This window comes from Rhineura floridana, chromosome 10 (genome assembly GCF_030035675.1).
Source record: "Rhineura floridana isolate rRhiFlo1 chromosome 10, rRhiFlo1.hap2, whole genome shotgun sequence".
Lineage (NCBI taxonomy): Eukaryota > Metazoa > Chordata > Lepidosauria > Squamata > Rhineuridae > Rhineura > Rhineura floridana.
In genome coordinates this window covers 56,929,868-56,951,678 of record NC_084489.1, presented here as the reverse complement: position 1 = coordinate 56,951,678, position 21,811 = coordinate 56,929,868, and the positions used below count along the sequence as shown (strand labels likewise).

The following is a 21,811-nucleotide window of genomic DNA, read 5'->3' as shown; positions in this document are numbered from 1 at the left end:
AGAGAACACCATGTAGCCTCATCTGAGTCACCTGCTACTATGTCAACAGCCTTAATGGGGTAATTCTTTTTCTTAGGCTAGTGTCTGAGTACAGAATATGGTATCCAGTGCAGCATTTTACAAGGGGATTTCCCCCATCCTTCCTTCTTGTTGCAACCCCCTATGCACAACAAAACAAAACCCTCTTCTGAGGGTTTGTGGGTTGGGGAGTCTGTGCTGGGAGGGAGGAAATCGGGGAGGGGGGAATCTGATGGAAGCAGTTCATTCACTACTCAGTCAACCAGTGGTAGTTGGTGGCTCCATGTCAGTTGTGGGCAGTGGGGCAGTGGTATCAGCCCCTGGTTTTATTCTGAACATTCAAGGAGCTGTCCAAGGTGCTGAAAGTTCAGACTAAAACCTGGAGCAGATTCCACTGCTCCACTAGCATGGAGCCACCAGCCGCCACTGGAGCCAACATGATAGAGTTGCACTAAATCTGTCTGCTAACCCACTGCTACACCTTCTCCTTTGTCGAGCAACACTTCCTAGTGTATTTCCTTATAGAATGCCTGCAAACCGTCCCAGGTAGCCAGTACTTGGCTGACATCTCTGGCCATGTCAGCCTCACCAATCCACTCCTCAAACTGACAACTCACACTGAGATGAATGCTAAATTTCCTCATTCTATTACTGTGCAAGCTGTTGATGTGTGTGTGTTGTTGCGTGAAACAGCATACGTTACGTTGGAGTTAAGTTGCTCAAGAAACTTCTCAGATGCATTAGATCAGGTTAAGAGTCTTTTATTAAGACATTATGGCTTAAGGCTTTAAGATCCCCCCCTCTAGGAGAGATGTTCTCAGTTCAAAGACATTACACAGAAGACTCAGCTCAACACAGCTGCTAGAACTCTCCCAGTCTATCTTGATGCTGCCATGACAACGGCCTTGGCTATCCGTTCCCAGACTGGGCAAAGACATAACTTCTCTTAGCTACAGATTTCCACACTTTCAGACTTGATGGAAAAACACTCAGTGACAGTGTGGTTCAATGGTCAACAATCCCCCCTTTTCCCCATCATGTCTGTAATTCATTACAACAATTACAATAATACATTTCTACAATACATCTTGCAATACAGCTTACATTTCAGTACAGTTCAGAACATCTCTGCACATTTAGCTAAAACTTTATTCAATCAAACTTTGGCTGTACACATGTCAAATACAAAGTGTCAGGATCCATTTCCACCAGTTTATGCATTCCAGGACTGGTAATTACCCCCACAGTATATCTTTCTGGCGGTTTCCCTATGTTTACTCTTGTAGAACGTCTTAATGGCACTAGGGCTTCTGCTCTCTCTGCCCCCCCATCTGTGCTTGTGCTTGGCACAGCCTGCGCAGGAGATTCCATTTCCTCATCCTTACGTTTCTTTGATCTTCGTTTCCCACAAATGAGCTCATTTAACGCATCTCTGAGTGGAATATGTGTGCCCTCCAGTTTAATGTCTAGATTTGGCTTAAATGATTGTGCTTGTGTGTCATCTGACCCTGTAAGAACAACTGTTTCCCTTTGATCTCAAGGCTTTTCTGAGACTTTAATGCTTCTGTTCAGAATTAATTGCTGTGTTTCTGGACACCAAACTCTGAAATATGCATTCTGAAATCCCAAAACAAAACCTTGCAGTGCTCTGGGCGCAAGCTTGCCCCTCCTTTTTCCCTGTGGAATGTGGATCCAGCATCTTGCCCCGAATTTTTGAATGTGTTGTATTTTTGGTTTTCTGCCAGTGATTTTCTCATAAGGAGACATTCCAAGTGCACTGTGTAATACCCTGTTGTGAATATAATTCGCATAAAGAATTGCTTCTGCCCAGAAAGAATTCCCTAAACTGCAATCCATTAACATGGCTCTCATTGCTTCCTGCAGCACCCTGTTTTTTCTCTCTGCAGTTCCATTGGAAAACGGGCTGTATGGAGCAGTAAAATTCTGTTTTATTCCCTTACTCTCAAGGAAGTCACTCAATGCTTTACTCGTGAATTCCCCCCCCGGTCCGAGTGTATCGCTTTCACAGTGACGCCATGTTGAGTTTCGATTCTCTTAATGAACAGTTTCAGCTTCTGCTCAGCTTCACTTTTATGCTTTAACAGAAAAACATGACAAAATCTTGAAAAATCATCCACCAGTACCATGAAGAATTTCGCACCTCCACGTGAAGCATTTATTGGCCCTGATAAATCAACATGAACTAGCTGGTAGGGAGCTGTTGTGGTTCTTTCAGCCTCCCGGTTTATTGGTGCAATAGTCATTTTAGCTTTATGACAAGAATCACAATCCATTAACTGTCCACAATCTCTTAAACGCATGTCTTCACTATGCACTGGGGTTTTCTTAATTGTGTCAAGGTTTGCATCCCCCAGCCTTTGATGCCATTCATGGACGCAGCCCTGATGTACCTGTGCCTCAGCATTTAACACAGCACACCCTGCTTGACTGCTCTTTATTACAAACTGTGGATTATTAAGGCTTCCCTGCAAACACACTTGATCTCCCCTCATTACATAACATTTGTCTTTGTGGAACAATACAGAAAAATCACAACTCACCAGTTTTCTGACTGACAAAATGTTATGATCCAATTCTGGTACAAACAAACAATCTGACATTATTCCAAGTTTATCAAATCTCACCATTCCTCGGGCTTCCACGCTCTTCTGCGATCCATCCGCAAGTAAAACAAAGTCCTGCTCATTTGTAGACGTGTAAAACAAACTCCTGTCTTTAATTAATATATGGCTTGCCCCGCTGTCAACAATCCAGTTAACAGGTCCTAAATCTTGAGACTTCTGTTTACAAACAAAGTTCACACTTCCCTGCTTCAAGCCGCCGTCCCTGGAGTTTCGCTTGACCGCACAGTCTCTTTGAAGATGCCCACGAGCCCCACAGGCATAACAAGATTTCAGCCGTTGCTGTTCTTGCTTGTTTTCCTGTCTGCTGCTGCTTTCCTCTTTCAGCTTGGCTCTTTGCTTTTCCTCAGCACTTTTCGCCTCTTGTCTCCGCTGCCATTCCTGGGTCAGCTTTTCCTCAATAAACGCAATGTTCAGACCTCCGTCAGGCATGGCTTCGAAAGCCATGACCATATTATTCCAAGTCCCATCGAGCGAAGCCAGGATCAGATAGGTCTTCTGAAGTTCAGAGTGCTCGATGCCTCGGTCCATCAGCTCAGCAAACAAACGTCTGAATTCCGTGAGATGCTCACTCATTTCGCACTCACCCGTGAAGCGCATCTGGTAAAGCTTCCGTGCCAAACACAATCTAGATCCTGCAGTCTGTTGCACATGAATGCCTTCCAACACGTCTCACATCTGTTTGGCATTTGTAACATCTCTCATGTGTAGAAGTTGAGAGTCTGATAGAGCCAGAAGTATAAAAGCTTGCGCCTTCTGATCTCTACGCGTCCAGGCCACGGTCAGTACCGCCGGAGGGGGTCCATCTATAATGTCCCATAAATCCTCTTTTATCAGCAAAGCCCTCATCCTCAGCTTCCAGCTGGCAAAATTCTTTTCCATCAATCTTTCCATTGGCATGCCTCCCCCAGACAGGTTTACAGCCATGTTGCTCACCTCTGTCTGGTACAATCAATCAAGCTGCCCTCTGGAACTCCGTCTGCCTTTCAGACCAGCAACTTACTCTTGTGTAACACGCTGTGGATCTGGGCCCATAACCCTTGTTGATGTGTGTGCGTTGTTGCGTGAAACAGCATACGTTACGTTGGAGTTAAGTTGCTCAAGAAACTTCTCAGATGCATTAGATCAGGTTAAGAGTCTTTTATTAAGACATTATGGCTTAAGGCTTTAAGATCCCCCCCTCTAGGAGAGATGTTCTCAGTTCAAAGACATTACACAGAAGACTCAGCTCAACACAGATAGCTGCTAGAACTCTCCCAGTCTATCTTGATGCTGCCATGACAACGGCCTTGGCTATCCGTTCCCAGACTGGGCAAAGACATAACTTCTCTTAGCTACAGATTTCCACACTTTCAGACTTGATGGAAAAACACTCAGTGACAGTGTGGTTCAATGGTTGAACTGAGTCTTCTGTGTAATGTCTTTGAACTGCTGTTTGTAAAACTTGCAAAGAGAGGAGTAGCCTAACATCAGCAGGAATCAGCCAGATTTGGTGGTGGGGATAAGATACAAGCTTGTTTGCAAATGTTCTGGGACCAAGATGCGTACAAGATAATCCCATGACGAAATCTTTGGCTACTTCCAGCTTATATCTTCTTTATTCATCATTATGTGAGGAAGAGTGAAGACCTGGGACGGCTTTCTCTTTCTTTCTCCATGTCATCTCATGGTTTTCTGGTAATGCAACATGGAATAGATGACAAAATCCATTCTTGACTCCCCTGTTGCTTTGGCTTTGGTAACTCTCCCCCCCCCATTGCCAGTCCCTAATTGCCTTCAGGCCACCTAACTTTAAGCCACAAAATATTTTTATTTCATGGCCAGCAAAATGTTCATAAGCATTTTTGAATGTTCAGATGTTTTCTGAAGCTAAAGATGCACCTTCTGTGCTTGAAATTAGAAGCACAACCCTGAACGCACAGCTGGAAAACTAGCAAGTGCTGGTTGCAGTGCAGATTGTGATGGTAAAGGTCTAGTCTAGGGAAATTTGCAGAGAACTGGGTCTGGGGAAAAAGAATATTGCAAGGAGTGATGGTGTAATAGAAGCTGTTGTGGAATTCATTCCCTATTAGAGGGCATTAATCAGTGAGTTAGCTCCTAGGTGACACATCTCCTATAAAGTAAGGGAAATGGGTTCTGTGCTACAACCATGACTTGTAAGGGTGGAATTTCCCCTCCTTCCAGGAAACTAGGATTTAAGATGGTGGATATTTGTTTTTTTAGCTGCACAAGGCACTTTGGGTTTAATTTGGGGAAGTTCTGCATAAAAGTTTTAACCTTGCATTTTACCCTGCCTTTAGCACTATGCAGAATTTTCAGTGCAGGGGCTACCATCCATATATTACGACATTTTGTAAACATAAACAAGTTGCTTTGTGTGGTGTCACTTAGATCACTCCATTTTGACAATGCTGCAGTGTGTTTGGATAACCATGTTGCAATTGAAGACCCTCAAGCTTTCCAGCGGAGCATCAAACCCCTTGAAAGGATGGCAGTGTGTGCATGTTAAGATCACTTGAAAGGGCCCAGTTTCCTACATTGGCCATGCTTTCTGGGGCTGATGAGAAATGGAGAATTGGGGGTGGGACAAGTTGGGGAAGACCACACAATAACCACAAAATTTATTTAGACCACTCCTCTTCAACCTTGGGTCCCCAGATGTTGTTGGGCTACAACTCCCATCATCTCCAGACAGCATGGTCAATGGTCAGGTTGATCAAGATAAATGTTCAATCCTCAGCATGTTGACTTGGAAGTAAGCCCATTGTGTACAGTGGAGCTTATTCCCTGGTCAGTGTGCATAAGGATTGCAATCCTAAACGTGCATGCTTGAAAGTAAGTCATGGAAATAGCTAAAATTTAACTTTGAAAAACACATTGAGGGATAGGAGCATAAATGTGTAGAGACTATTAATTCTCTACTAAAAATACATCATGTTAAAGAGTTCATTAAAAGGTTATTGTAGGCATGTGCTCACTTGGGAGCTACTGAAGGAAGTCACTGACTCCTTAGCAGAGATGAGGACTTTAAGAGGACATCGTGTCCAGGTTTGTACTTCAGTATGGATTTTTTTATAAACTTGTGAGAAGAAGTTGGAGAGAACAGGTAAAGAATTTATGAAAGCTGAGAATGGCTAGGCCAACTTTTGAGTTGAATAGGTTTGAAGCAGGGTACAGTCATTGTTAGGTGAGATATTTGTAAGAATTTTTCAGCCAATCCTTTTCACTCGTAAATCAGAGCAACTGTCGGGGTATCTCCTCTAGGAAAGCTGAATCTGATCTACACATTATGCAGAAGGAACAGGGGATAGACTGTGATGACAGGACTGTGGGCTGTGGTGTTTCCAACTGTGTAATATTTCTGAATGCTCCTCAGCATAGATTGTCTGCATGCAGTAAACTAGCACATGTGAAGGGGGGATCTTTAGAACTGTACCTCACCCTGATGCATTTACTTTATGCAGGGAGTTGGTTTTGTTTTTTTATTTTGGTAGGAGCATTCAAAAAGGTGACACCCTATCTGCAATCAGAAGAGGGTACAGTTGAAAATTCTACCACTTCAGTGCATTATATTTGAACATACATTATCAGGCCTCATTTTCAGTAGACTGATCTTGTATTACAGAAACAACAATTGGGCTTGAAACACATTCTTACGGGTTCAAACCACAATAGCAAGCTATTAGAAAGCTTAACATATTGTATGAGCAATGTTATGAGGATCATCTGGTTCTCTTCTGTGATGATGTCCATGAATAATCTGCTTTTGGGTATTTGCAGTGTGTTCTGAAAGTGGTGCATAGAGAAATACTTCAAATTGTGGTTTGAATTTTGAAACTGTACTGCTGAATATACCCTTAAGTATGCACAAAGGAAGGGATGATGGTGAAGACCAGTAGCATGTAGATCTTGGTTCGGTGGGCAGCCAGTGCTTGTCTGAGACCTGGAGTTGCATGAAGATAGGAAGAGGCCTCTGCTTACACCTTATATTGGAACTCTCTGGTTGCTCCCAAGCTTGTCTGGGTAATGTCTGTGTCTTCTACCCATAGAGTTAAGGCAGACCACATGGTTACTAAATGCATTGGTGACAAATAGGCAGGCACTGTCTGAGGGGAAACTCACACAGTTCACATTAACCATACAGGCAGATAACGTAGATTGTTAATTGAAGAAATATGGGGCCAACTGTGTTGTTCAATATGTAAAGTGCATAAACATGGCTGAAGAGGAGGGAGGCACAAGGGATCCAAGCAGGCTGCTGGCACAGACCTGGGGATTAGAGGGTCCTTTCCTGAGCTCAACAAGCCAGAGGGCCAAGGATTGTATGTGAGGAAAAGCTGCCATGGGCAGAGGACGGGGGTGATGGTGGTAAGTGATTTTAGTATTTCATCAGAGTACCAGAACATCTAATGCCAGTTGTGCCTCTAGCTTTTATATTTTTTTGCACAGACACTGAAATGATTCTGATCATCATTCTGAGACAGTTTAGTTTACCCTGTCCTTGTGTATATAATTCTAGTCAATAAAGTGCAGACGCCTTATTGACTTGAGAAAGAATGTCCTTCCATGTGATGCAGACCTTGACTTGCAAGTGCTTTCCTTACTCACCTTGTACAGAAATGCTGATTGCTCTGACAAATCAGTCCATTTTTGTCTATCCCCCCCCCAAAAAATCAGGCTCTTTGGCTGGAACCACTGTGCACTGGATGTTGCTTGCATGTCTAATAATTTGGGTGTCTAGCACTTTGTATTTGCTTTTGTTTCTTCACGATTAACCTTGTTCACCTCTAACTTGCATGCTTTTTGTGTAATCTAACATGTTCTTATACACTGCAAAAATGTTTCTGCTGTGCTGCTATTAACAGCAACTTATGCTGCAGTCCTATACCCATTTACCTGGAAATAAGCCTCATTGGACACAGTGGGGCTTAGTTCTGAGTAGTCATGTGTACGATTGCGGTTAAGGTCTGAGCCAATGATGACTTTCATCAGTGTAGGGTTGGGGAGCCTGTGACCTTCCAGATATTATTGTAGTACAACTCCCATTGTCCCTGACCATTGGTCATGCTGGATGGGGCTGATGGGAGTTGGAGTCCATCAACATCCAGAAGGCCATAGGCTCCCCATACTTTCTGCAGGTGCACACTTGTCAGTGGGACTTACATCAGTATAAGCGATCACTGAAGTGATCCTTCAGAATACAGTAGCTTTTTAAAAGTACTGCCAATTTATCACTTTCTCATCCGGTACAAAAATGCATGAATAAAATGAAAATGTTAATGCTTTTTATATGTATACTAGCAGTCTCGTACCTGGCATTGCCCAGGATTTCTAAGAAATGAAAAAATCAGTGCAGTTTTGAAATCAGTGATTACAATCAGTGCAGTTTTGAAAGGTTCAGTCTGCCATGTTAATTCAAAATGGCATCCAGTTGTATCCAAACATAGATGAAAACCTGCTCCTTGTTCTCAGGAACCATCATGCAAAATTTGGTTACAATATCTTCAGAGGTGTCAAATGCATAGCAAACAAAACTTTCTACAGTGTATACTTTCAAATATATTGCACCTTAGAACATTCAGAGCACTTTGTATATATTATCTCAGTAATTCTCATAACAATTATGTAAGATAGACCAGTATTATCATCTCCATATTTCCAGATGACAGACCCAGGCTTCCCTGAAGTCACTAAGGTTGAGGCAAGATTTGAACCGATTTGAACAAGGAGGTTCATTCATAGCTCAGTCTCTTAGCCACTATACTACCTTGACTCTGGGTCATCATAAATCACAATCTCCTGTCTAGAAATAGATTATTCTTTTTATCATTTGATGCATAAAATAAGACTTTAGATCTGTTTCATAGAGCTTAGTTCAGGCTTTGCCAGCCTGGTGTCCTCCAGTTGTTTTGGACTTCAACTGGCATCAGTCCCAGCCAGCATGGCCATTCTGACCTGCGGCTGATGGGAGTTGTAGTCCAAAACATCTGGAAGTTGGTAAAGGCTTGCTTAGTTGCTGGCAAAAGGTACAGTCCTCTTGAAACATCTCCAGCAGAGTCTCCATGAATATGAATTAGAATTGCTCAAGAATTGTATAAGAGTTCTCCAAACTATGGCTTGGAAGCCTTTGACTTCTCTTCCAACTAAACAGAGCTGATTGCATCAAATCCCCAACATAATTTCAAAGTAGTTGCAGTTTCTGCAGAAAGGCTGGTATCCCAAAACGTTCTGTTTATCTTTGTCCCACACCTTAGGACCCTTTCCCCTGCAAAGTCACCATCATCATCTACTGGCTCCATCGCCTCCAGCAGAAAATACCCATACCCAATGCCTCCACTTCCTGATGAGGAGAAAAAGGCCAACAGAGCAAGTGCCAGGGTAAGCCCCACTTCTTCTGTGGGTCCATTTGGATATATTTATCACTGTTATTTCACTGCTAAAGTGGTTTTCAGCAAAACATCAGCTATTTAGCGGGATCAAGTTCTTAATAATCCTAAGGGACAGACATAATACTGAGGACCAGCCTGCAAAATTGATCAACAGTGAGTTCAGGACAGATGAAAGGAAAGCATTTCTTCACACTGCATGTAATTAACTATGGAGTGAATCTCCATAAGGTGGGGTGGTGGCATAGATGGTTTTGTAAAAGAGTCAAACCAGGTGATGTTCAGCTCCAGCTCCCATCATTCCTAACCACTGGCCATGTTGTCTGGGGCTGATGGGAGTTGGAATCTAACAACTTCTGGAGGGCCTGGAATCCAACAACATCTGCCTGAGATAGGCAATTCATGAAGAGCAAGTCTATCAGCACCTATTTTCCATAATGACAGCTAAATGAAACATCTGTGTTGAGAGGCAGCATATCTCTGGATAGCAGATACTGAGGACAAAGAACAGGGAGAAGCTGTTGCCCTTGTATTGTACCTGTTTACTTTCTGGCCCTGTTGGAAACAAAATGTGGCACTAGATCAAGGATAGGGGAACTTGTAGCCCCCAGATATTGTTGGACTCCCAACTCCCGTCAGCCTGAACCATCATAGTCAATGGTCAGGAATGATAGGAGCTATAGTCAGGTGATACCTGGAGGGCCACAGTTTCCACACCCATGCATTAGGGCTCCCTCCATTTACCCCCTGCTGGCAGAGGTCCCTGTGTTTTCCCCCTCCTCCCACAGCAGGGTGATGACCAGAATTTAGCAGTTACAGCCGTCACCTTCATTGCACCTCTTTGGACTAGGAGAACACTTGTTCTGATAGGCAATGTTGTTCTTGGTTGGATGGCCCTTAAGAGCTGTAAACAATTGCTAGGAGAGGCAGAGCTGCCTTCTCTGTTTGGTGCAATCCGGAAACGTGAACATCATTTCATGAATGGCACAATATAGCCATACATTCTGTGCCATAGATCTTTACCAATGTTTCTTGTACCAAACACATATTAGGAAATGATGAATTTGCTCTGCATCCTGAAAAAAAAAAAAGGAAATGGACTGCCTTCAAGTCGATCCTGACTTATGGCGACCCTACAAATAGGTTTGCCATGGTAAATGGTATTCAGAGGTGGTTTACCATTGCCTTCCTCTGAGGCTGAGAGGCAGTGACTGGCCCAAGGTCACCCAGTGAGCTTCATGGCTGTGTGGGGATTCGAACCCTGGTCTCCCAGGTCGTAGTCCACTACCTTAACCACTACACCACACTGACTCTCACGCTCTGTATCCTAGAGCTCCAGATTTCCTGTTGGCTACATGGGGAAAATACCCAAGCATAGTGTTTATGTTCAAACCTGTCTAACATTACTGAGTTGATGCAGACTTTGTTTCCATTGAAATTGATGGGGCTTAAATTAGGGCCAAACTAGACACCATTCATTTACTTAACGATGAGTAAGAATGGCTTTTTAAAAAGTCAATATTGGGTGCAAAGGTCAGATCTGAACCAAACCAGGGGGTAGGGTTTTTTTACTCTTTGTTCACACAGCAGTCCTGGGCTGGATCCCCCCACCCTTTCCGGCCCCATACACCTGCTATTTTTATTGTGGGGAAAAGCTCCCATTTTTTTCCTCCTGTAAATAGCAGGAGTGGGAAGGGGACAGTCTGGATCAGGACTGCAGTAAAAAGAAAAGGGTGAAAGCCACCCTACCCTCCCACTCTCTCTCTCTCACACACACTAGGTCCCAATCTGGATCAGTTCTCATTTCCCCACCTCCACTTGCAATGTACTTTAAAAAAGTCATTGTTGCAATTGCATCCAGCGGCGTCCAATTTGACCCTGCATCTTAATTAATTTTTACATTGATTTTGGCTAACTTGGTCCGAATCCCACCCACCATATCCAAGATGCAATCCTGTTTCTGTTACTGTTAGGGCATTTTACAGATAGGAGGAATGAGGCTAAAAGGGAGTGACTTGGAGTTGGGTTGGAACTTGAACTTGGGTCTCCGTCCACTGGACTACAGTAGCTGTTTGTTCTTACACCAGAAATGTTTCCATTGTGTAGGTAATACATAGACTATAACAATTCTAACCATGGACATTTCTCTTCCCTTTGTCTACTTTCAGCTATGGGAGACTTCCATTTAGTCTCACTGTCTACCTGAGCAGATACTAGAACTGTTTACTTCAGATTTTATACAAACTCAGCATCACTGGGTCGTTAAATATTCATCTGCCAAGTGGACAATTTGAAGGAGCAGAGATGCTGATCGGCATGGAGCGAACAAGTTATCTGATGAAGGAAAAGTCCATTTTCTGCAGCTGATGAGGATTTTGTTAATTACAAGTAAAGAACAACCAAACCATTAAAATACTCCCTTAACCTGGGATACATGGAACTGAATACAAAGATTATTCCGCATGATGACAGATAATATGTAGACACTCTGATAAAGCTAATTGGAGTCCCAAATGCGTTTTTTTCCTCTGGTCTAACATAATCCAAAATAACTTTTGAAAAAAAGAATTCAGAATTTGGTATATAAACATTTATGCTGTCTGCATGGACCCCTCTCTTCACCACTTTCCATGTGTAAGGGACTAGTCATTATACTGTAGTAAAACTAGCATGCAGGAATAAGAATTTTTTTTCCCACAAATGGGATCTGAAGAGGCAAACATTATGACATAAGCAGCCAACGACAAAAAATACTCTCTTTTTTTACCTTGGTGATTATATTCTCATTAGAAACTCATATGTGTGTAAAAAGTTGTAAAATATCAACACTGCAGTTATATAACTTTCTTTTCTTTTTTTTTTGCTTGAAGAACACTCATGAGTGAACATTACATGTCAAAGAATCTAAGGGCCAAAGGAGACGGTGACATGGGAGATCCATGAAGAGGAAAGGGCCATAATTTGGTGGGAGAGCACATGGTTTGCATGCAAAAGGTTCCAGGTTCAGTCTTTGGAATCATCTCCAGGAAAAGTCTCCTGTCAATACTAAGCTAGATAGACCAATGGACTGACTCGGAATAAAACAGCTTCATATTTATTTATTTTTTTAAGTTTAATAGCAGCTACAAGAAGGAAGGATTATTCAGATTAAGACTACAGTGTTGGGGAGGGGTTTTTGTAAAGCTTTCCCCACATGCTATTTTACCCTCGAAAATCACCCCACTCCAGCTGTAATGCAAGAGATCAGATGCTAACCGGAAGAGTCTAGAAGGCCTTCCAGCAGCCATGGAAAAAGTAGTGGTTCAGTGCAAAACATTTTCTTCTTCTCAGTGAAACCGGCAGGACTTTAATGGAGCCTTTAAAAAAACAGCAACAACTTGGCAATCTGGGACCACAACAGTTAATGTGATGATGGTCAGAATGGCACATTTGCTGTATATACTAAACACCCATTTTCTGACATTCAGCTATCCGGAGTTCCCATGTTATTTGGCTTCATCATTTATCCTACATCCTGATATAATACTTGTAAATGGTATATCTCTTGGCCAAATAAGAGCCATTATTTGAATGATTTGATTAAATTACCAGAGGTCATTCATCTAAGTGGAGTTGCATTAATACTTGCTACGGAGTAATCTCTGTTTCTGCTTAGGTAGGTCAAGCAGAACTCTGTGCACTATGCATCATCAGTGTACTGTATTATTATTGACTATACAGTGATGGATGTTCATGAGCTGATATGGATGGAGTGGGTGATTCATTAAGAAAGACTTTGCAGAGTAGTTGTTGTTTGTTTGTCTTTTTCAACATAGGGAATGTTGTGAAGGTAACCTAACATTGCCAGTACACATTCTTATACAGGAGCCATTATTCTGACATAGTACACGGGTATGGAATAAAATTGTGGTTATCCAGACATTGGACTACAATTCCCTTCAGCCCCAACCAGTCTGGCTAATCACCAAGGATGATTGGAGTTATAGTCCAGCAACATCTGGAAAGCCACAAGTTCCCCACCCCTGGTCCATTATCTGTGACATAAAATTGCATGCCCTATGATGGTTGTATGCAAAAGGAAAGGGAGAAAAATCTTCAAAGTCATTTAGAAAATAATGTTTTTGTCCTTTTTTTGGAAAAATTAACAATATGTTCCAGTCAAACTCAAGTAGTCCTCTTGCGAATTGCATTCCAAAATAACTGAGGTAAAATGATAAAATGGGACAAGCACCTTATTGTAACTTTGTGGTAGAAGGTTCTCTTCCTGAGGGATGTATTAGGCAAGATTTTTTATATGATGCTTTGTAGTATCAGAAGTTGCAATGCAGGCATGCTGGAGGCAGAGGCATTTAATTTTGATACTCATCTTTGGGGATTCCAACATGTTTTTTCCTAGCAGCAGCAAAGGAAGAGATTTGGGGAAAATGTGGCCTTGCAGTGCCCATGGTAACATTATACCCACCTGCATGGCAAGGTTTTAAGGGATCTGCCTCAATTAAAAGCATTCTTAGGAAAATAGCAGCATCTAATCTTTTGACAGTATTTGAATGGAAACATCATCTAAATTTCTGAATCTTCTACCTCTTTCACATGATTCCTTGGTAGGTACGTTGCCATGTGTGGCCTTCCTTCATATAACTCAGGGATAGAGCACCAGTGGCCCTCCAGATGTTGTTGGACTCCAGTTCCATCAGCCCCATCCAGCATGGTCAGGGTGATGGGAGCTGTAGTCCAACAACATCTGGAGGGCCACAGGTTTCCCCTCCCTGATGTAACTGGACATTTTAAGAAATTCCACTTAGTTGAGACTGTTGGTTCTATGAGAATATAAAGTTGAAGTATATTTAAAGATGTATCCAATTGTAAAATATGTAAGACTTTAAAAGTATTATATTTATAAGTCTTCGCCAGTTATATTTCTACAATACTGGCCTTGTAGTCATAAAGATCCCTATAAGAGACATAATGTTTTGGTAAGTATTTTGATTTGTAATAGATAAGAAAGGAAGATGATAAGGAGCAAGTTCCCACCTGAGAAAACGTCTAAGGGATTGTAGAGTATATATAAAAGTCTAATTTTGCAATATATGTCAGCCGGAGGATGAACGCTAAGTTATCTTTTTGTTTTGTTTTGATAGAACCCCATGCAGCATCTTTAAAAAATGCTGTTCTTCATCCTCCTTCATTCATCTATAATTTTCAGGTTATTAAGAAGAGTTAATTTTGTTTTGGGCAGACAGAGCTGAATGTGATGTAGTGGGAGCTGAGGCAACTTCAAAACATTCATTGAGAATACATCTTACTCTGCAGTTAATGCCATACATTGTTATCTACCATTGTATGATCTCTACTAATATTTGTAAATATTCACACACCTAATAATCTTAATGTAAAGTTAAAATATAATTTTAATAAATTTTGGCTTTTACTTCCATGGTCTAGTGCAGGATTTCTCAGCTCACAAAATTTGGATTGCCTTGGTGTGGGTCATGAATGCTGATCAGGAGGAAGTGGTGAGTAAGTCTGGGCCAAGAAAGTTAGCTAATGGGTTTTGAGGCCTGAAGGACAGAGAAGGTCAGATGCTAAGAGACATGTTGTCTCTAGTTATTCCATACGTTTGATACATGTGGACAGGTCCTGGACATCTGTTTGATTTTAAGCCATATGTACATGAAAAGTGAGAGCATGACTGCTTCTAGAAACACCTCTGTCAAACTGTGTTTGAGCATAGGTAGAGGCAATGGAAGGTTCCTCACAATATTCTTTCTTTCTCAGGATAAACAAGCTTGTCTCCTTTCTGTAGAGACTTCCAATGAAAGGTGTCTTAGCAAGATGTGACTGACATGAGTATCGACTCCATGGTCTTGCTCCTAGGAGCTACGGCACCAGCAAATGAAATAGAAAGGTAGAAGGAAATAAACCTGTGGCCCTCCAGATGTCATTGGATGCTCAACTCCCATCAGCCCTAGTCAGAATGGCCAATGGTCAGGGATGATAGAAACTAATCCAACAACAGCTAGAGGGCCACAGGTTCCTCAGCTCTGGAATAAGAAGTGTGGTATTTGTGAGCTTCCCCAGGACATTGCCCCAGCAAAGAGCCATGAACTATAGCTGGGTCATAGTCAAAGCCATTTTGCCGCTTTTTATTATAGGCGTCACAGTGCCACAGAGAAGCCACCCCAACTCTAATGAGATTTCACTAAGCATGTGATGAAGTCTCATGAGACTTGGCCAGACAAGACTTAGACCTCTTCCTATCCAGTCCAGCCTCAGTCCATGTACAGCAACTACTTGGTCTGATACTTCATCTACTAGCGAACTAGCCAGAGGCCAGTGGCCATGGGGGTCCATCTATGGCTGGTCAGCTGCCAGTACTTGCTTTCTCTCTTGTCTGAAGTGTGGTGGCTGCTACAACTCAAACAAAAGAGAAAGGAACCCACCAGTGATGCCCCATGGCTTGACAGCAAAGGGGGGCAGGGAAGGCAGACACCCCTATCAATCCGCCACGTGAGACAAGTGGCTCAATGTGCGTCATAGCAGGGCAGGCCCTCAGCACAGCAGTAGTATGCAAAGCCTTTACATGCAAAGGAACAGGCAGATAGAGGGCAGTGGAGGGCATGTGACTGAAGAAATCCTCAATACCTGTCAGCCACTGCAAGCAGTAGTATGCGAAGCCTTTATACAGGAAGGAAATGGGCAGCTAAAAGGCAATGGATGGGAATGAACCTGGCAGGCATCAGCGCAGATCTATCCCATAGGATGCTTCTGTAATTACAAGTCATCTGAACCATTACAGCTGCACTTGATCTTATACAATCAGGAAATCAGACCCAGGCCAACCCAACTTTTGTTTTTGTTTTGTCTTCTTTAAAAATGTGTTTATTTTGTAAACATGCAGCAAGATAGCAGTATGGAAGTAAGTGAGGACAAAGGTCATTCCCGAGTTTTGCTGAAACTGCAACCCACACCTGCTGGCTTAGGGATTGTTTTAGGTATATGAAAATAAGTGATAGAAGCACACTAAATAGATGCCTGGATCTGGCATCGTAAAATAGTGAAAACTTTGAATTGTATTAAACTAACTCCTACTCAGAGTACACCCACTGAAATTACTCTCATCTGTTATTTTCAATGGATCTACTATGAGTAGGACAATAAAAACCTATTAAAAGTAGCTAATGTGTCCTAACCTTAACTTGTCCTGTCTTGCATTTCCTGTGTACAAAATCCACTTCTAAAGATGGGTTCACAAAACAACAAGCAAACAATGTAAGGAATCCATGACACATTTCTTTTTATCGCTCTTCCCCCCCTCCCTCCTATCATACTTACATGAAATGCTGCTAATCATTCAATTTCACTCAAATGTCTTCATTTTCAAATGAGGTGACCTAGTTGGGGGGAGGGGGAGTTAATTTGCTTAATTTGGAGATTGAAAACTTTCCTTAAACATGCATAAGTGCCAAAGAAACTAATTTGGTCATTTGGACATGACTTCCAATATTTTCAATATTATGTCCTTCATAAGTGTTACTGCTAACTTTAGTTTAGTTTTTGCTTTGGACTCTGGCACACAAATAAATAAATAATGGCAAGATGCCTTATTGTCCTACTCTGCTGCAGCTGAGTTTAAACGAGCTCATTTCATGTGTGCAGGGGAGCATCAAGGTTTGAGATAGGCAGATGTGCAAATGGAAACTGCCTACAGTGTAAATTTTAATCAGGATCTATCATGGCAGTCTGGGCAGTTATCCATGTTACTCTGTTAAAAAATTGCATTTTCTTTCTATTTTACGGCTGCCATCTTTGGTTGTTCCACAGTTGTCCTTCAGAGAATGTCTATAGGATAACATACCAATATCAATATATCACCTATTTGTGAGAGGCCTCTGTTTGCCAGTGATCTCTAGGTAACTTACATATTTCCAGTTGTGCTGAGAGCTGTCGTAAATGGTTGTATGTATGTTTGTTCTGCAGGGAAGCTATGTAAGCACTGTAAACCCTTACATCAGAGTTGGGGAACCTATGGCCGTCCAGATGTTCTTGGAGTCCCAACTCACATCAGGTCCAGACAGCACGGATAACTATCAGGGATGATGGACGCTGTAGTCCAGCAACATTTGGAGGGCCACAAGTTTCCCCATCCTTGCCTTGCATACATGCATACAACATGTAAAAATGTTGTCTGTTCCATAGACAGAATTAATTGTAGAGCAGAGAGGGGGACCCCTTGCCCTCCAGATGTTATTGGACTTCAGCTCCTATCATCCCCTGCCCAAATGACTAAGGCACTGGAGGCTGGCCCATTAGGGCTAGTGGGGCACTGCCCCACCAACCTCACTGTGCCCTCAACCAGCCTGCATCTGCCTGCCTTCTTTCTTATAACCAATCCAGAGAATGGCTCTGGCTCTTGCCCTCCTCCTCCTTCTCCCTCCAACTAGTCTCACTGTTGCTCTTGCAGAACTGAATATAAAGCTATAACTGGCTCAGCCTTTCATTGGCTCTGGCCACCATTGGCTTTGGCTGTTAGTCTCCCTGCTTTCCGCCCCACCAGTCCCAGTGGGCAGCAGCCACCGCTGGACTAAGGGTCAGGAATGATGAGGGGTGTAGTCCAACGAGGGCCACACGTTCCCATCCTTGTTCTAGGGAAATCTTTGTGGTAGGAGCAACTCTTAAGTAGCTGCCCCTGTTGAAACCTCTACAGAGAAAGCCTTTGCACGTTTATCCAGAAGTAAGTCTCATTGTATGTACTGGGACTTGCTCCCAGGTAAGTGAGCAGTGGTTTGCAGTCTTAGACTGTCTGTGTAAACACAGCAATAGTGTGGTGGTTGCTGCCATTTCTAAAACCAACACACTAAAATCCAAGGAAAGGGTCAACCAGCATTTGGGAAATAATATGTTCCTTTTCAGCTGGGCCACAACCACAGACCTACATTTTTTATTTTTTTAAAAAAGACTACTTACTGAAACTCTTTCAGAACATAGTAATAGCATCTTAACTTTGAAAGCAGAAGGAATATTTTCCCATCATTTTTCTTTTTAACGTATTCATAATTGTTATTAAAGTAGTTTTATGGGTGGAATCCAACTATGTTCTACTTAAAGCAGATCTAGACCACATTCACACCAGACATTTATTCCACTATTATTCCACTTTAAACAGTCATGGCTTCCCCCAAAGAATCCTGGGAAGTGTAGATCATGAGGGGTGCTGAGAGTTGTTAGGAGACACCTCCCCTTCCCCTCACAGAGCTGCAATAGTCAAGAGTTCTCTGGGAAGAGGGATTGTAGCTCTGTGAGGGGAATAGGGAGTCTCCTAACAACTCTCAACAACTCCCAGGATACTGTGGGAAAAGCCATGACTGTTTAAAGTGGAATAGATGCCTGGTGTGCATGTGGCGCTGTTGAAATTAATGAATCTAAGTTAATTATGTTGATTAATAGGTCTATTCTGAATAGAACAAACATTGGCTACAACCTTACTTTTTGTGTGGAAATAACTAGGGATAGACAATGTGGCTTTTTTGTGTTGTGTTTTAAACTAGATCTTTAATATCGTAGCAGATATAGGTCTAGTCTTCAGTGCTAATGAAGTGTGGTTCTTGAAACCAGTAAGAAACCCTGCCCACTTGAGCATCTGTCGCTTTTGGAAATTAAAGACTATAGAAAAATCAAAGGGAAATAACCCAAGCAAGCAACCAAATGGAAGAATTTGATGCGGGATGGTGCAATGGCAGGATACACTGCATCAGTTTGACAATCAGGCTGGTAGAAGATGGCACAGTAGAAATCTAGTCAACAGACTTAGGCAGAGCAATTTGGTGAGGGAGCGAGCATCTCAGTGGCAATAGAACCTCCAGATCCTGAGTCCTCTTGGTCTCCCTCCAGCCGGAATGGAAACTGTAATGGACGCTGGATGAAAAAGCACACCAGTTCCAGGGCTGGTATACTGCCCTCTCATCCTAAGAACATGTTGGGGTAATGGGAGATCTGTCCCTGGTATGTCCAACCCCTTTTGTCTTCTCCACTGGAGCACTGCCAAGAGGCAATGGCAGAGGTCGTTTCCGCAGTGGCTGGGAGGGGGTTTCCACCTATGAAGAGGGTGATCTCCAGTGATCCCACCTGGGATATCCTCCTAAGGACCCTAAGGTTGTCTGCCATTCTACTTTGAGTTGCATGTAAAGGAAAGTCAAGTTTTAAATCCTTCCAGTCTTACAATGGGCACATTTTTTTTTTTAAGCCGGCGAGGCCTTAAGACCTTACATATTCCAGTTTAGCAAAGTATATTTTTACAACCAGTGTAGAAACACTTGTAAATATGCTTAACTGCCCTTTGAATATAGTGGTGCTAGTTGTGAACTATAAAATATCATGAGTTGTAATTCTGTAAATACTATGACACCATATATTGGTATAAAGATGCGGCCCAATTTGCCTGTGTTAAGAATCTGTGTTGTATTTGCTAGGGCATACAGCGTGGTGCGTATTAAACGGTAAATCTTTGCACAATCTTTCAGCAACAATATACCACTGTATTATTTAGCTACTAGCCACAGTCCCAGCATAATTTAATGTGCTTTAAGTGCCATTAATTATCAGTGGAACTTAAACCCCACCTAACTTGGGGTGGCTAACTTTTTATTATAATTGTTGCAATGCTTTTCAAGTAGCAGTTATGACCTAACAACATCTAAAATCTACTGCTGAAACATTTTCTATGATGGCCTAACTTTAACAATGACTTTGGTGTGCTAGCTGTCCAATGGCTGAGGTTTTGCTGTATTGTGTTTGTGTTGTGGATAACAAACAACTGTATTCACCATTGGAGACTGAATCATGTGGCATTTTGTAATAGTTTTGCTATATGGAACGCTCTCAATCCTTCCCCTGCTGAAACATCTAGTTTTCAAAAATGCTAATCCAAAACCCTGCCCGTTATATTATTGCAACTTTGAATGCAACTTTACTTTCAAAAGCATCAAAATTCATGAAGCAAGCTTTCCTGTAACTGAATGCTTTTTTTAACATATAAAATTGTAACTTGGGGATTTCAATTCTTACACACTTTTGTCATAGTAACATTACTATGAGTATATTTAATACAAAATGACTGATTTCCACTGTTACTAATGTATTGTAACATCCAGTAAAAATGACTTTCAGATGAACACAACTGTGGTGTCTCTGTGTGTACTTAATAATTATTACTGTTCTTCTTAAAGTTTTTTCTACTTCGGAGGGACAGGATAAGAAATCACAGCTTTTTCCCAACAGCAAGCTATGGGTTCCATTTCCTGCTCCCAACTGCAACTAATTGCAAACCCAAGCGCAATCCATAGTTTGTTTTGGGCTATGGTTTAATGTGGCATGTGACCCAGCCTGCAGACTTTATTCATATTGGATTTGACGCTAAATATGAATTTCTCACTAAGCCCTGCAGTTAGACAACTAGTATAACAAATTTTGGAAGGGCCAACTGTCATCCCTTGGGGTGCTTAAGAAAGGCCTTTGTGTCCTGAGGGAAACAGAGGACAAGGAACGTCTGCCATTTGCTCTCGAAAAGACTACCAGTCAGCCTGAGAGAAGTCTGATGTATTATATTTTACACCATTTATTTGTTTAGTATTTTAAAATTGTAAACCACTTTGAGGATCTTGGCAGAAAGGTGGTATATGAATGCAATAAATAAATATTAAACTAGTAGCCCCAGATAGTTAACTTCACAGGAAATATACACTTCTAAATGCAAGTTGCTCATTCAATAATGTCATGGCATCAAAAAAGTAAAAATGTGAATTCTAACATCCTCTTGGCAGCACCTTCACATAGTGACCTGTTGCAGCTGGTTGGTGCATTATCCCAGACCAGGTGTGGGGAACTTTTGGCCCTCAGGGTATTACAACTCCGATCAGCCCCAGCAACCATATCCAATGGCCAAGGATGATGGGAACTGTAGATCAACAACATCTAGAGGGCCAAAGGGTCCCCACATTTGTCCTAGAGTAGAGTCTAGAGTTGGTGTTTTTATTGTTAAATTGCCATAAGATGTTTTATGGGAAGTGATTCCTAAATGAAATAAATCTATTCAGTCTTTTTTTTAAGATTAGACACCAAATCTTCGGGACCTTGTCAGTAGACTGATGCTAGAACGAACAAGGTAAAGTTAGCTGTACAACAGAGAAAAATCATTTCCTGTAAGGGAACAAAACCTCAAGCTGGTGGGAAAAATCGCTATAAGGAATGGAAACCTCAGTTTGCTTTTTCTTTCCTTTGCAGGGTTGGACACATTTGCTATCAAGTGTCTCTTTCTCCCCTTACCCCTATAACTGTTCTAATGCTCCACAATGTATCTTAGTTAAATAGTAAAATTATGTTTTTAACCTTTTTTTAAAAAAAGATGTTTTGAAAATTTTAAAAAAGTTTTAAAGATGTTTTGTTTTAATGTATTTTAAAACCTGTTTTTTGATGGTTTAAATGTTTTTAGTGCTTTTGTTTGCCACCCTGAGCTCCTGCTGAGAGGAAGGGCAGGATATAAATCAAATAATAAATCTGTTCAGTAAGGAATTTGAGCCTCCCACAAAGCTTTGGTCATCTACACATAACACAGGATTAGGTCACTAAAAGATATAAAAAATGATTCTTTGGCCAAGATGAAGGAAAAAGCCTTCAGCACTCTTACCCCAAAGGTTTGAAAATAAAGTGCGAGTGTGTCCTTGCAGCAAATTCTAGTCTGCCGAAGAAAATGTTTGTAATATTCTCCCATTA

The 21,811-nt window shown here is 41.8% G+C and overlaps 1 protein-coding gene across 5 annotated transcripts in view; it reads left to right on the top strand.

Annotated features, from left to right (window-relative positions):
* ADAM22 (ADAM metallopeptidase domain 22) overlaps positions 1-20,100 on the top strand; it is a 181,234-nt gene extending 161,134 nt beyond the window's left edge. For all 5 annotated transcript variants that reach the window (XM_061585708.1, XM_061585709.1, XM_061585707.1 and 2 more), the window contains 2 exons: positions 8,915-9,038; positions 11,215-20,100. In XM_061585708.1, the coding sequence (XP_061441692.1) occupies positions 8,915-9,038; positions 11,215-11,235 (145 nt within the window). In that variant the 3' untranslated portion in view covers positions 11,236-20,100. The remainder of the gene's footprint in view (positions 1-8,914; positions 9,039-11,214) is intronic.
* Positions 20,101-21,811: the final 1,711 nt, after the last annotated feature.